This window comes from Carassius carassius, chromosome 45 (genome assembly GCF_963082965.1).
Source record: "Carassius carassius chromosome 45, fCarCar2.1, whole genome shotgun sequence".
In the NCBI taxonomy this organism is placed as follows: Eukaryota; Metazoa; Chordata; class Actinopteri; order Cypriniformes; family Cyprinidae; genus Carassius; species Carassius carassius.
Genome location: NC_081799.1, coordinates 19,892,421 through 19,909,015, shown reverse-complemented (window position 1 = coordinate 19,909,015; position 16,595 = coordinate 19,892,421). Strand labels below are relative to the sequence as shown.

The 16,595-nt window shown below is 38.5% G+C and overlaps 2 protein-coding genes across 9 annotated transcripts in view; both read left to right on the top strand.

Moving 5' to 3' along the window:
* Positions 1-7,287, top strand: part of nrip1b (nuclear receptor interacting protein 1b) — a 33,866-nt gene extending 26,579 nt beyond the window's left edge. Inside the window, exons 2-4 of one of the 3 annotated variants that reach the window (XM_059539195.1) lie at positions 891-1,063; positions 1,149-1,358; positions 1,992-7,287. In XM_059539195.1, coding sequence (XP_059395178.1) covers positions 2,367-5,516 — 3,150 coding nt within the window. In that variant the 5' untranslated portion in view covers positions 891-1,063; positions 1,149-1,358; positions 1,992-2,366 and the 3' untranslated portion in view covers positions 5,517-7,287. Of the gene's footprint in view, positions 1-890; positions 1,359-1,991 lie in introns of all 3 variants that reach the window. The other 2 variants (XM_059539194.1, XM_059539193.1) reach the window with 2 other exon arrangements.
* Positions 7,288-12,745: 5,458 nt separating this feature from the next.
* usp25 (ubiquitin specific peptidase 25) overlaps positions 12,746-16,595 on the top strand; it is a 28,210-nt gene continuing 24,360 nt past the window's right edge. For 3 of the 6 annotated variants that reach the window (XM_059539566.1, XM_059539565.1, XM_059539564.1), the window contains exons 1-2: positions 12,746-13,006; positions 16,502-16,579. In XM_059539566.1, coding sequence (XP_059395549.1) covers positions 12,965-13,006; positions 16,502-16,579 — 120 coding nt within the window. In that variant the 5' untranslated portion in view covers positions 12,746-12,964. The remainder of the gene's footprint in view (positions 13,007-16,501; positions 16,580-16,595) is intronic. The other 3 variants (XM_059539567.1, XM_059539569.1, XM_059539568.1) reach the window with 3 other exon arrangements.

Here is a 16,595-nt window from a genome sequence, read left to right as displayed (position 1 = left end):
AGACGCCCTGCCATGATAAAGCTCCCTGTCTGCCGCTGTTCCCTTCACTACTGGCTAGTGAAATCACTTAAAATGCTGTTGGGTGTGAATGTTTGACATTGTCAGAGATAATGGATAATCACTTGCAAACCGCTGGAGGGAGAGAGACGGAGGGGAAAAGAGAGCGAGGGAGAGAGAAAACATATTTTGTATTTCTTGTGCAAAAGGGTCATGTGTGGGAAAGGCGAATGGAGGGTATGCTTTGAGATCGCACCTTAGATCTGCATTTCCTGTCCCATGTATACCTGCTTCCTCTCAAAATAAGGTCTTGTGAAATACAAGTCTTTATTTGCTGGAATCTTTGATTGAAACTCAGAAGAAAGAAAGTTCTATAGGTTTAAAGTGACATGAGGGTGAGTAAATGATAACAGAATTAAAATTTTTGGCTTTACGATCCCTTAACGGTTTCCTTTTGTTTTCATTGGCGAGATCTAATCTAGCATGTTCCGATTGTAGCCCAGTATTGATTCGTCTTGAATGATGTGTTTACTTCATTGTTCTTCTGGTCCAGTTTTTCAGCCTGTCTTGTTTATCTTCTTTATCCACCTGTCCCAAGTTTGAACTTTTATTTGTAGGGTAGCAGCACCTCCTTTGGCGGGAAATTAATCTTAATCTGCCACATTAAGATTAGCGTGAGACGTCCGATGGCCCCGTTCTAGCAGGTTGTCCTCTTTGTTGTTAAATTTAGGTCAGTGGCCCAGGCTGATCCTGTAACTGAGACTGAATTAGTTATTGAAATAGTTTTCCTATTTTCTGTCCTTGCAGTCGTAACCTGTTGCACCCGACCTTTGCAACTTAATGCAGTTTGCATCAAATTTAAATGCTTGTGACCTTGTGCTGATTCTTGCAAGATTTTCCTGTCACATCTTGAAGATCTCAAGTTGCTACGGCACATTCAGGATATTCCAGGCGTGAGCGTGCTGGTGAATTGCTGTAACCGCATCCCCAGCTCAAGGTCGAGCTTAACTGCTCTGCAAACCGCTGTAACATGTTTAACCGATGCTGAAGGGGCAGGACATGGAGGGTAAGAAGCTCTCTGGCAGCTGAGCACTGGTTTAGGGGAGCTGGAATCCTGTATTAATTAACCTTTGTGGTGGTGGCCCTGACAGTGCGAAGTCAGGAGTGTTTATGGAAGCAGTTCTGACAGGGTTCAGACCTGTCGAGCGAGCAGCCAGCGGTGCTGTCATGTTATCTGATGCCATGGCTCTGTGGAGGAGAGGTCTGACAGGTGTGCCATGTGTGCCCCTCTACACCTGCCAACCCTGCTGAGCCACTACTGGCCTGAGCGTGAAGGGCTGCTGACAGCCGTTTTTGAATGGGTGTTCACTTCTTTAATCCTGTTATGCCAGGGAGAATGTCATTGCTAAGAAAAAAGAAAAACGTATTTTACTGAATTTAACAATAGTTTCAAAATTTTTCTGTCATAATGTAATTTGGTATTTGCACACATGTGAAAGAGTCTTTTTAAATGTTGCAGGTGAATTTTGTGAGTGACTTTTGTGAGTGACTTTTGTGATATAAGTGGACATCTTTAAGCAGAGCAGGCAAATATCTATCTTTTAAGGAAACTTGTGTCTGTGATTAAAAAAAAAAAACCTTAAGAGGGTCACCTGATAACTCTTAAATGCTCAGCAAGTACTGGACATAAAAATACCTTCTTTACACATGAGAACAAACAATGAGAGGTCCTGAAAGGTTCTGAAGAAAAAGTTGGGAGGCAGAGCAGTTTGACTGACAGTTGCTGCAAGAATGTTCCTTTAAAGTTAAGTTCCTATTGTCAAACACAAGTTTATGTTCACTCTGAAGCTTTCTTTTTTTGTTTGAATTTAATTAGTTCTTCTGTGATGATTGGTTTTGACAGAGACTTCAAAGAAAGTTACAGTGGTTATTTTGTTGATGCTGGGATGTTGACACCTGTCACTCATATAGCGTTTTCTTTTCTTGTGCTGTAGGTTCCCGTGTGGCCACGTCTGAGATCAGAAGAGCAAACAGGCAACGCTGAGCTTTTGGTTCCTCCCAGAGGATCTCCCAAATATAGAGCTTCTGGTTCATCAGGACAAATAAACCTCCTCCATTCCTCTGGTTGTGCTTACAGCATATTTTAAAGCAGTGCAGATTTACTCATAGAATGCGCAGCGATGCCAGGTGGGTATTCGTGCTTGAAATTACAAATGCCCACTGGTCCTGTATGTAAAACTCTTTGACTGAAAAGGACCAAATTTCAAAGCACGGTTGGAGTTCTCTGCTCTCATCATTTATGGCACAGATCTTACTAACACATTTTCATTACTTGTAAAACATCACATCAGGGCATCCTACTATTGAACATGACTCATGGGGTGGAGTCTGGCCCTGAAACTCACCAGGATTCTGCTGCTTTAACATATCTGGAAGGTTTGCTAATGCATCCGGTCACCACTGGACCTGCTGCCACTGTTACACAGAGGTCAGAACCTGTCCAAAAAAATGAAGAGAATGTCAACAGGGTGACTAGGGTGTTTCAGCTCCCTAGCCATGGCCCCACCTCACAAGACAAGAGTAGCCCCCCTAGTGCAGCCTCACAGCACCTTAAAAAAGCCAGGCTGCTTTGCTCAGGAGCATGGAGTGAAGAAGACAGCCAGAAACGAACAGGCACTGTAGCAGAAGTGAACGGACAGAGAAAGGAGCACTACAAAGGAGGCCTGGATGGCTCGGAGCAGGGGGAGAGCACCTTGCTGGCTTCTCTGCTGCAGTCCTTCAGCTCTCGGCTGCAGAGTGTCGCCTTGTCACAGCACATTTCTCAAAGCCACAAACTGCTCGACAGGGACAGTAGTGTAAGTGCTTCTGCTGATAAGGAAACCTACCAGAGTTACGGCACAGCATCAGGCCGCCTAAAAAGCCTCATGAGGAAAAGCAAGCAACAGAACCATAACACAGTGCCTTACTGTCGGCAGAGCAACCAGAACCGAAGCTCAGATTCTCCTCATTCTTCTCAAAGCTCTGCACAGCCCACAAGCTCTGAATCCATGTCCTGCACTGAGCGACTCAAGGCTGTTGTCAGCATGGTACGCACTAGGTCCAGTCCAGCCCCTTCACCCAAGCCCAGTGTCGCCTGCAGTCAGCTGGCCTTGTTGCTGTCCAGTGAGGCTCATCTACAGCAGTACTCCAGAGAGCAGGCCATAAAAGCACAATTAACCAGTAGATCAGCCAGCGAGAGGCTAGCAGCCATGGCTACTCAACAAACGCACGATAAAGGGCCTCCCAGCATGGGGCAGCCAACAACTGCCCCAGACATGCTAAGCTCCTTAAATGTTCAAAACGGAACACTCCGGCCACCAGCTGTAAACTCCAGCAAAAAAATCCCTTCCCTTTCTTCACCCTCCGTGAGACCCCCCAAAGAGAGACATGGTCGACCACCACAAAACTGCAGCAGCCTGTTGCTTCTACTTCTGAACAATCACAACTCCCAGCAGCAGCTCACCAGGAATGGACACCTGGAGGATGACTATGGCATCCTCCCAAGTGGGGCCTCCTCCCTGCATTCTGACAGTGAATACTCCAGCCAGGATAACAGCCTGACCAAAGACAGCAGTGATGCTGAGAGCTTCTCCAGCTGTTCCCCCATCGACCTTTCCATGAAAAGCAGAGCACCTAGCCAAAAATTCGAAGCCTGCTCTTCCTTAACCCCCTCTGTGGATAAGCTCACAGAGTCTCTCATAAACAAGTGGAAGCCGGAACCTTCTGTGCCAAAGGTCCATGAGGCCACAGATCTGGATACCAGCCCAGACGTTAAATCCCATGATAAGGTCACTCTAATGCAGTTACTGCTGGACCGCAGAAATAACGAGAAGGTAAACAAAAGTTCAGATAATCCTAGTTTGCGATCTGACACAATAAGCAGCAGCTTGACTGCAGGCCCACGTAAACGGATTGGCACAACTGAGGACAGCAGAACGCAGAGTCCTCTGAACCGGCAAACACCTACCTTCAGCTCAATCTCCCCTTCATACTCCTTTCCCTCACCCTATGCCCAGTCCAGTCCCTTAGATCTGTGTAAGTCTAAAGCTCACGTAAGTGAAAAGACACTGGAGCCTCCTTTCAGTGCCAGCAAGCTACTACAAAATCTGGCCCAGAGTGGTAAAAACCACTTGTCACCCTCTCCCCTTCACAAGCCGACAAGCAGAAGGCAAAGCCCAGAACTTGAGCTTGACAAGCCTCAGGTACTTTTGGATCAACTTGTCTTTCCACAAAAGCGGAACAGAGCCTCCATGCTAGATGGAGGTTCCCCTTCTGCTCTCCCAGCTCCTAAATGTGAGCAATCACCCTCTGCCTCAACACAGATAGAAAACCTTCTTGAGAAACGCACGGTACTGCAGCTTCTCTTGGGAACAACTTCCCAGAAGGAAAGAACCAGTGGGCACAGAGTCTTGGAAGTAACCTCAGGGGGACTGGAGAAACCTCAGAGGGGCTCTGTCAACTGTGACAGCTCAAACGGACCTTCTCCGCAACTTAAGATCAAAACTGAGCTAATAGAGGATAATCTTTCATCAGATAGCTCTGATGATGGGGTGCGCAATCAGAGACGATCATCACAACACTTACCTATTGCTGAAGCACAGGGTACAATCAAATCTGAGCTATTTCCTACAGAAACAGCTGCTAAATTTGGACTTCTCAGCCATCTTTTGAAACAGCAGAATGCTACCTACCATTCAAACCCACATACCAGGCTCCTCATGAACTCTGTAAAAGAGGAGCCAATGGATTTTCAGAGCCCCGTTCCCAAGAAAAGAAAACTGTGCATTGAGCTAGCAGAGCACCTAAGTAATGAACTCTGTCAGCCATCTCGAAATACCACAAGTGACAATCTGGTGTCTGGAAAACCTGAATTTAATGTTAGAGGCATGGCAAAACCAAAAGAAGAAGAGTTAGTAGGGATTCCTAGGAGCAAAACCCCTCTCTCCAGAGAAAGCCAAGGCTTCAATGTTCTTAAGCAACTCCTCCTGTCAGAAAACTGTCTGAAAGAGCTATCCCAACCCAGAGGGACCCCAAGTCCCTTCATCCCTCAGGCAAACTGTACAGCCAATGGGAACTTAACCCAGTCTTGTTTCCCTCAGGAGTCATCGTACTTACCATGGTACCCCTGTTCTATCAGTACAAATTACAAAACAGCACCTGCACCTGTTGATACCACTGGGGGGTCGCTAGTTTGGGCTAAGGGATCTTCTAAAGCCAGTCCTAAACCTGTTAAAAAAGAACCTGTGGGGTCTCCTGGAGAAATTTTTAGCAGGGAGGGGAGATCCAGTACAGACTCACCCCCTTTAACCAGGTCTAATCCGATTCTTTACTACATGCTTCAGCGGGGGAACGGTCAGCTCAGACCTGAGATCCGGGATCAGGTGGAGCCGGCACACTGTGTCATGGGTGACAAAGTAGAGTCGTGTATTGACTACGAGCACAGAATAAACTCTCCTGTCCAGAGACAGACTCCGAGCTAGAGAGAAGAGAGCCTAAACGGCTCTATGGAAAATTGGTAGACATGAACTATCAAAGACTGAGAGAAGCTGAAGAACTGTGCGTATGGTCATTTGACTATAATATCTGTTTTTTTTTTTTTTTTTCATTTAAAAACAGAAACTGAATAAATGTAACCATGGGACATGGTAATTCAGTTTAAAACTTTGTCTTATTGTCCATTTGTTTGATGTGTTATTTTTTTATTGAAGGCGATTCTTCATGACATAATTATTTTGTATACACATATTGGAATGTTTTTTTCTTTAGTATATATGCTAAGCTAACTGCTTTGTCCAGCACAATGTAAAATGTCCACCACAAAAAGCTTTTCCTTTTTCCACATCTGAAGAGCATCCTATTGTGTGTATTATTGATGAATCCAGAAATGTTACTGCTAATTTCACACTATATTTATCTACAGCCAAATCAGGACCCTATTCGTTTTGAGGCAAAGAAAATTGTACTGTCTAAGCACAATATTAGATTTGTGCATTGAAAAGTCCAGTTATAAAGTATATTTTCATACAGCAGAATTTAAAGGAATGTCAGCGTAATCTATCAGGTATCTTTCTTGTAAAGCTAGCTGAGGTCAAGAGGGTTTTCACGTTGTCGCAAGGCAACAACATTTACTGGAATGTTCTATAATCGTAGCTTAGTTAGATTTACAGTGCTTTATTTTTCATCAGGACTGAAACTATAGCTGTTATGTGGTGATAATGGCATGACGTAAAAAAAAACCTGAGTGTCATATTTTTAGCCAGTGAAATGTATCTTTTTATAATTTCGTATAATATGTTGTTTTGTATCTTATCTAAAAATCCTATATGTAGCATTCACACATTTACGGTGTTGACAAGAATTTGAATATTGAAAGAGATGATACAGTTTGTCCACCAAAGCCATGAGAGGTAAATATGATATTTATGGATACTGTTTAAATCAGACGCTCTACTGTGAGAAGGGATTTGAATTCAGTCTGATTATTTGTATTTTTTGTTCACTTTATTTGCATCTTTTTAATTTTTTTTGTTTGTTTGTTTGTTTTTTTACAGGCCCATCACTTGAGTCTTAAACATTATCCAACAACAACAAAAAAAACAATTACAGATTTTATTCCACATTCTCTGTACGATTCATATGTTTCGACAATGATTAGATACATTTATGTAAATATTGCTTTCAAGATAACTATTTTGTATTGTTCAAGAGAAAGAAAAAATAGTTTTTAACGTCTTGCGTTGTACATAAGAAAACTGTAATAATGTAAATATGGGTACTGGAGGATGACACTTTTCTGCATGTCTATGTTGTGCTAACGATAATCTTTGTTCACATCTACTGCTCTGTCCGAGGCTCTTTGCTGCCTGTAGCATGCACATGCATGGGGAGTCCCTGTGTTATGGGGAAATGTCAAGTCTTAAAATAGATGTTTTTATCATGGAGAGATGGGTACTTAAACCATAATTGTCTGTAAATGCAGTCCTTGACTGTTTAAACCTGCGGAAATATGTGCATATTTTTTCCTGAATGGTTTTGTTTGTTCTCGGTTAAAAAAAAAGAAAGAAAGAAAAAAACTAACAACATTGCTTTGTTTAATTTAGAGAAAATCTGCAATGTTGTGGCTCTGCATTGTGAATAACTAAAAAAACCTTGTTTTCATATAATCCTGTGATTACTGGAGCCTTTTGGTTTTCTTATGTTCTGTCTTTAGTGTTTATTTGCACTGATAGCGTAATAAAATATTGAAATGCACAGACCTGAATGAAAGTTTGTCATCTTTTGCCTATATTTACATATGCAAGGTTACAGCAATTTTAAATTAAATAACCTTACAATGAGGCCAGAGGTCAAATTTTAACCCTTGACAGTTGTCGGTTTTACAGATGAATATGAGTGAACCAATCAAAAACAAACTTTCTATTATGAGGTTGTTGTTGTTTTTTTACTGCTCCGATGTACACAGAGCATCTCCAGGCAACTAAGTGTGATTTTCAGGTTAACTAACACTTAACATTTGAACCACCAGCATTCATTGTGACAATCAAGTGAGTGCAATATATAAAAAGACTTTCCAAACTGGTATTTGCATGACTGCCAGTTCTCAACAATAGCAGGAAAGAGATGGTAAGGAGGATTTGGAAAACATTGTTTCGTAGTTATGGGAAAACAGGTAGTTGGGTTCTATTTTATAAAGTGCCTTGTCCAACCATTGTGAGAGAGATGCATTGATCCCAATTTTGCACTTCCTTTCGGCCACTTAAAACAAACGGTCAGAATAAACATTTCAAGCCAAAATTGGGGCATTGCATGCATAAGGATTATTACATTTGCCCATTGTCCTATACATCCATTTGTAAGAAAAAGAAATCAATAATATATTAAGAGGCGTTTATTTTAAAGAAAAATTACACAAGCACACATTCTGTGAAAAATATTTCACAGAGTTAATTTGTTAGGTTTTAAATTACACTATATAAAACAATAGAAATGAATAATACATGCAAAAATGACTCGGAAAAGGGAACTTTTGATATTTTGTTACCATTTTTAAGTGTGATGAAAATGTCAGACTTATTAAGGGTCTGCTGTAAAGTGATTTTACATTTCACTGCATGTTTCCACTTTCAGGCTCTTTTTGAAGGAGAGGCTTTTGTCTGCCTTCTTTCCCCTTCCTTAATCCTCTAATGAGGTTTCTTTTCTTCAACTTCACGTAACCTTTCCTCCATGTGAACTTCTCCATCCAGAGATGCTTATCATGCTTGAACTGCCAGTAACCCCCGGTTTCCTTTTGGCTTCAAAACAGAGGAGAGGGCAAAGGCACAAGTCACACGTCTTGAGTCGAGGTCAGCGTTTAAAGCCCACAAACGGCCGTTTGTCTGTCTCACATCCTCTGATATCCTGGACTGTGCCGGTGGACGGGGGGTTTGGAGGCGGCCCAGAAATCTACTTACAATTTAACTACAGCCCACTACACAAAGGAAATGGTTTGGTCTTCCAGGAAGACAAAGTACTCAGGTCAGCAAGGTTCAGCAGGTTGAGATGGAGGTTTGGAGCCGCTGTGTGTATTTCCTGCATTGAAGCACGGCCTCCTGGGTCAATGTTTAACCTGAATCCATCTCAATCCACAGCTGCTGGTGGAGAAAACACTCATTAATTACATCTGCTGCACCGATTCTCATGACTTCCTGACAAAATTGGTCTTTGACAAGGAAATAATTGTGTAACGTTAATTTTCCACTTAAGGGATCTATCTATCTATCTGTCTATCTATCTATCTGTCTGTCTGTCTGTCTGTCTGTCTGTCTATCTGTTTGTTCATTCAGTTGTTCAATATCAATCTATTGTTTAGTAGGTCACTAGCCTTCTATATATCCATCTATATTTTCTTTGTCTGTAAAATCTAAAATCCTTTGAAATTCAAATTCAAGGATTATTAACAGCGCCCCCCCCCAACCACCCACCCACAAAAACAAGCTAAAATTCCAAAGCCAATTTTGTCTCAACAAACTTTGCTTTTATAGTTAGTTACTTGTATGTGGTGCTCTTTAAATTCAATTGATTTTAATTCTGCTTCCTTATAATTCTGTATCAGTTCAAATTTAAGATATGATTTTTAATATAAAAATAATTTTCACTTTATTTCTGAATGCAGCACAACCGTGTTTGTTGCGATTATTATCTTTTCTTTTTACAAGAAGCTGCTTGAAACAAGGTACATTGTGAAAAGCCTTTGTAAATGAAATTTCTTTTATATGAGCAATAAGACACTAGAGGCTGTGCATTGTAGCAATTTTTCCCCATCTAAGGTTTTTTTTTCTTTTTTTTTTTTTATCTGAAGGCATTTTTCTGTATGGACACAAACAGCCATTAACTGTGGTCAAAGCCCTCTAACACATGTCTTGGTCTGGCCTCTTTCTTTAATCAGTGTTGTATGCTGGAGATATTCTTTGTTTCTATTGTTTCACTCTCTCCCCTGTGCTGGATGCTGGTGAAGGTGAGCTTCTTGAAGTCTGTGCCAGAGCCTCAGGGGTTGTGACCTTTGTCTCTCTTTCTGACATCTTCAGCTCACTCACTGTGGTTGATCTGCAGTTGCCCCACAGCTGTGACCCCCTTCCTCCCTCCCTCCCATTTCCCAGCAGCCCCCTCTTCAAAGGCCACCAGAAATGTGACAGCTGGCAGAATAACTTCTCCTTTCATTAAGGGCGCTCACTGAGCCCTGTTGTTGATCGCGGGCAACTGGTGATGTGTTGACCTCATGCCACGGAGCATAAAAGAGCTTAAAATTGATTCACACTTAACTTATGTTGGAGTTAACATTTCATGGCTTAATGGCACAATAAATGGACTGCTACTTCAAGTTCAGTGCTGGAACAGATGTGGTCTTGTGACCTCTGATAATGTAAGACGTTGTTCATGATATGAGAAAATATTGAATATGCAAACTCAGTCAAACGAGTTTAAGTTATCTTTTCAATGAAGATCTTACAATTTACTTTAATAAATAGAACAATTATTAAGTCTGAGAGCAAATTGGAAATTAAATATTAAGGTCAAAGTGGTTCTTATACAGTATATTCAAATTATAATAATTAAAACCGAAATTAAAACTAAAAAAGGAAGTATGATTTATTATATATTATTTTATGAAAATGATTATATATTATTATACAGTATAGTGGTCTCATTATTTTTTGACCCTACTTTGTATAATATTAATAAAATGCAAATATTATGTTTTTCATTTGAATTATAACAATTAAAACTTGAATAAACTAATTACTAAAGATATATAGAATATATTTTATATATTACATATTTCTCTTATTGTCACTGCAGATATTGAAGAAACTTATTTTTTATTTTTATATATTTAAAAAGAAATAAAATTGTAACATTCTGAAAAATATTCTTTTTTTATTATATATTGTTATATAACGTATAATTAACCCCACTTTGTATAATTTTAACAAAGCACAATTTAAATATATGAAAATATACAATGTAAATATATAATAATATAACATTTTAGATTCCCTTTTGTAATTTATTTATTTATGTTTTCAGATTTTTAAGAATTTTATTTATTTATTTTTATTTTTTAGAGATATTCTATTTATGACCAACTAAAATTCAACTTCATGGGTCATGGACTTTCAGTCCAAACATTTCTACAAATCACTTTTAAATGTGAAAAGGTGCTTTACTCTCACTGAGGCCAGACTGAGATTAGAACTATTGGTTCTGAGTGCAAAGGTCAGAGAGTGACTGCCATAACCAACGCATATCTACAGAATATTCCCGAAGATTCTTTTCCACTTTCAACTTTGAGGAAATTCTCCAGACTGACCCGCAAATCCTTGAATTAGGCTTCATATAAATGTTAAGAGAGCTCAGAGTTGAAACAGAGGTGAAGGTGGGATTTATCTGACCTAGTTTGATTAAAAACATGAATTCTTCACTGTGAATTCTTTGTAAGTGACATGCCAAGTTACTAGAATGCTATTTTTAATTTAACTTTACAGCTTTAACGTGAACTCACATTGCTCACATAATTGCATAATGATTAAATTTTTGTGACCTCTGACCTGTAAATAAAAATATTTTGTAACCAGAGAGAGCTATGCCTAATTACAGTACAGTTTTGATATTCTTCAGATTATTACTGTAGATACATGCTGTGAAATATCCCACACTTTAAGGATCATGAGAGAACAAACTCCATATACAAAGGAATTAATTAAAAAGGCACAGGAACAGTTTCTACAGGAACTGGAACAGGGCTACAAAATGACACTTGAAGTAAAACACTGGTGATGCAGAAACTTCTGTTAAGGTCTTGTTCTCATTTATGTGACAGATTCAGTGCTTTGTGCTTCTCTCGCTCTTAAAGATAAGTGCATAGCTTTTATCAAACAAGGTCTAAAAAGCACAAACATCCCAGCCTCCCATTAATGACTTGAGTGCTCTTGGCCTTTACTCTGTTGCCTGGCTGCGTCAAAGCTTATGCAACCTTACATTGACTGAAAACATGTTACATGAGCGCCACCTGCTGGCAGGACACGGAGTCCTATCTATCTATCTATCTATCTATCTATCTATCTATCTATCTATCTATCTATCTATCTATCTATCTATCTATCTATCTATCTATCTATCTATCTATCTATCTCATTTCGACACGTTATTAATAGTAACATGGATATTTAATATTTATAAAAAAGGACCTAGCCTATATAAATCAACATTAAGATTAATTTGTCAGACTGCACACTAATTAATTTAATAGTCTGTGAAGGGTCATATTTACACTTTAATAATAATTAATACTAATATATATATATATATATATATATATATATATATATATATATATATATATATATATATATATATATATATATAATTTAACTATTTAACTAATTGCTTTAATATTCAGTCTATGAAGGGCCATATTTTCACCTTAAAAAATCATAAATACTAATAAATAAAAATACGTAGAATGTATTGTATATAACGTGTTACACTTTTCTCCTTTTGTGAACGACAGTATTAAAAAAATATTTAAACACATCACAAACAATTATCATTAATACCTTTAATTTTAATTTAAAGGAGTTTTAGATGTTCTATTTGACTGTATACCGTATTTATTTAATTGCTTAAATAGTCAGTCTGTGAAGGGCCATAAATACATTTTCCCTAAACAGAAACACACAGTTTCTCCTGTGTGAGAACTTTCAGTTTCATTTCATGACTGTTACAGAACTCGCAGTCAGCTGACTTTGGTCTGTTTTTATGAAGCAGTGTTTACCTGGAGCAAATTGTCACATGTGGTTAATGTTTAAAAAGCATTACAATTCACTACCATTTATTATAGCTTAATGTTTGCTGGCCAAATGCAATGTTTTTGTTTGGTATATTAACTGTTTGAACAGTGTTATGAATTATTTTGTGTTTCAAAATCGTTTTACAAAACAACCAATAATTGTATGGTTTCCATTGTGACAACTTACCCCACACAGTGTGGCAGTATATATTTGCGTGTACAAAACATTGTATTTTATTTCTGGGAAATAACATCGTTTTTTGTGACATCTTTAGTGATTGCATGTGTTATTGCTTTATGTATGTAGGTTTTTTTTATACTCGTTTCGACGTGTGCGCATAGACTGTATGCGTGTGCGTGTATGGGTGTGTTTACTCCATTGCTGTGACGTAGGCGCGGGCGCGTGTGATTCAGACCCAGCTAATGGATGTTAGTGATGTCAGATGTGTTTGTACTCTTCGACTTCGTCATGGAGCCGTTGCAGCGGGGATGACTACAGGGTTTTTTCTTTTTTAAATTCTTCCATATTAAACTCCTCGAATTCCTGTATGCTCCGTTTTTACCCTCGAACCTGAGTCCATTTCGTCTAGAACGGAACCGGCCATGACCGTGGAGCAGAATGTCCTGCAGCAGCACTCTCAGAAGGTAACGCTCCCTGTCCTAACACACAAACCCGGTTCGGTCCGGTGCGGTTCGGCCCAGTTCGGTTAGTTTCGGCTCTGTTCGTTTGTGTAATAAGGAGGTTTGTGGCCGCGTAGAAAGTTCCCAGTGGTTCATTTTGATTGCTGAGGCCTAGTGTTAGCGTCACATTAGCCGCGCTTCACGTTTCTGTGTTTGTTTGTATTTGCTGGACTATTTATACGTACATACGTATGAGTTTTAAATCACTTAAACAATTTAAAACAATAAACAACTTTCCATAGAACAGCGCAACCCCGCTAAACTAAACCATAATCAGGCGCGTGTGTGCTAACAGTGCTAAAGCTACTATACTTCCCCATCAAAACTCAATAAATACCCCGCAACGTCTGTTTGACTGTTCAGAAGTGTTAGGATACTTCGTGTTGAGTTTGTGTTTGGTATTGCGGGTTTGTTTATGTTCTGACACCTACACTGCTGCTTCATGAAACAAATTCACACTTTTGCCCTTTTGTTTGTAAACATTTGGCGTTTCTTGAGCTATATATTCGTGTTGTCTGTTTATCGAATCGGTTTTAAAACTTTACATCTTATCTTGTTGGTTTGTGGTATGTTGATTTCAGTTTCGTCTGTTTGTAAACAGACTGTTGAGTAGATCTGTAATTAATTTTTTTTCTTCAGTTTCATCAGTTCATAAACATTATTCTTCTGATTTGTGTGGTTATTTCATTTGTTTGTAAGCATTAGGGCTTTCTTGTTTAAATTCGATTTAAATTTAATCCCTAAAGATTACATTTAAATATCATATGTTTGTAAATAGACTCATTTTTGTTTTATTAGTTTATTTACTTAAAATAGGCTTTTCTTGTTAGTTTGTTTTATTGTTTTTGTAGAATAAAGTCAAATCAGTTTGTAAACACGTCTGTTCTTTTGTAGTAGTTGTTTAACATAATACACCTTAAAAGCTCACTGAGGTTGTTTTGGTTTTTAATAGTATTATGATCTATTTAGCTAAGTAGGCAGATCATTTATCAGAGTATTATGCAGTAACTGAAGAAGTGATCTTCATGAAACTGAATGAGTTACAGCAGGTGGTGGGGGAATATAAAACTATGTATTTCGCATAAACTGAAAGTGAACAACAGGCTGTAAGTTTCAGCACCCTTGATTTGGCTACAAGCTTGTGTTGCTCTATCATCTTACTGTTGTGTAATGCGTGTTACATAGCCCATCTCAGGGAGGGGTGTGCCACCTTGGAAAGTGCACGCTCCGCACATACAACGTTTCATGTCATATCTTTAACGTAAAGCATGAAGTGCATTAAAAGGTCAGTGCAGCATCCATTAGCTGCCAGCTATTAGTTGATGTAATGATGTCACTAACTCAGACTCATGAGGCAAACAGAAGATAGTTTGTAAAATATTATTCGGTAGAGCCCAAATTAATGGTTAGATGAGTAGAAACATCAGTCATATTACATTTCGGTCTAGGGAGGAGTGCCGTTCCTCCCTCTTTTGCCTAGCACAGTCTGTGTTTGACTCGTGCTGTTCCTGAACGCAGCCAGGACTGAGATAAAGGGCCAGTACCAGTTTCCCAGCCAGAGGTGTGCGATGTTGTTCTGAGTGGTCCTGAGTGGTGTTGGTGACAGCAACCAGTTGGATTCTGGCCTTGCAGAGCCGAACTTTTAATATTTGATCCATTTGGAAACATATTTTGCCAAAAACACTCACTTAGACAGGAAAAAACATGTTATATATGACTAATACAGTTTTTTTTTTTCAAATTATTATTATTTTTTTTTAAATGCGACTTTTAAGAGTGGGTAATTTTGAGAATAATCAGTTGCGCTCATGGATATCATATTTATTTATTTAATGATACGACTGCTAAATAAATAAGTAAAAAGCAATAAAAATGACATTTAAACATCACAACATAATACTGCATTATACAACATTATACTGTATATTTTCCTTAAGAGATTTATTATTAGTTGATTAATAATTAGTCACACATTTTTTTGTGTTATTGATGATTAACTTTAAGCAAACATTAGATGACTGAATGTAAAAAAGTAAATAAGCATATATAAAATATCCTTCAATATGGAGCAGTATAGATGGGATGTACAGTCTAGGGGATGCACGATCATGATTTTTCATGGCCGATTTCGATACCGTTTTTTTTTTTTTTTTTTATCTTTAAGCAACAAACAAGAAAGAAGGAAAGTGTGCATAAACAAGATGTTTATTTGGTATTTAATAGGCCAAACTGGCTTTTGGCTATTGAAAACAATAACCGTATCCATCTGAAATTAACGGCAGTAACTGCACAGTAAGTAGCCTACATTTAATACAAACATAGATGGTACAGACATCAGCATTTAGCTTTTGTATCTGAATTGGGTTAAAACTACATAGAACTGGCCTTAAATTAAAAGATTAACTGTAACCATGTGAAATTAAAGGCAATAACTGCATAGTTCTACAGTCCAAACAACACAATCAACACACATTCAATAAAATGTTTCTTAATCAGCATTCAGTATTTGTTTTAGTTTTTAAATTTGGTTTAAAAAAAAAAAAAAAAAAAACTAGGTAAAACTGGTCTTTACCAGTGAGACTAAATAAAAGTATGCTACATAAATACATTATTCCAAAATGTAAAAATCAAATAATGTTGGTGCGAATAAAACAAAGATGCAAAGTGTTTCATTCATCCAATTAAAAAAAGAATTACGGCAATGATTCACATCTATATTTTTTACTTGATCCAATGAAAAATAAATAACTATTGTCTCAAGTAAAAAAAAATAGATGTGAATCATTACCCTAAAATTTTTTAATTGGATGAATGAAACACTTTTTTTCAGTGTGCTACAGCAGGTGATTTTTTTAATCAAATTAAGTCGATGTAATTTTAAGGTAAAAAATAATCATCCTAATGCATAACTGACGTTTACTTCTGGCTTTTCAAACGTGTATGCAAGTTCCAATTTACAAAAAAAAAAAGTCAGTTTTGTCAGTTTAGTCCATCTCGTTTCTCATCCAACACGTGAGAAGTTGAGCTGAACATCTCTTCACGGTCTACGTGTGTGCAGGGCGCGGACAGGTACAGTACGCTCGCGCAGCTTCAGTGAGTAGGAAAGGGACTCCATTTGTGCGCCAGTACAACAACAGCTGTTCGCTTCCTGCCATCTGTGCCTCAGAAGTGTAGCTCTGCACTTCCAGTGCTGATCGGCTGCCCGTGTCCTGCGCACAGATTTCGAAATACTGGCACATAAATGACATAGCCAATGAGTACAATGTAGTATGTGCACGCGGGTGCACTTGCGGAAAAATCCACTGAAAAAAGACCAAAATCACGTATTTTTAGCAAAAACCGTCCGGTTCCGATTTATGGCCGGTCAACCAGTGCATCCCTAGTACAGTCACTGGAAAGATTCAATTTGTTTTGATTTTGTCTGTTTAAAAATGCATTTCTCCTGTGTTTTTCTTACAGCACCAGCAGACATTACTGAACCAGCTGAGGGAAGTTACTGGAACTACAGATGTTCAGCTGTTACAGCAGGCACTGCAGGTGAAATATTGGTTTC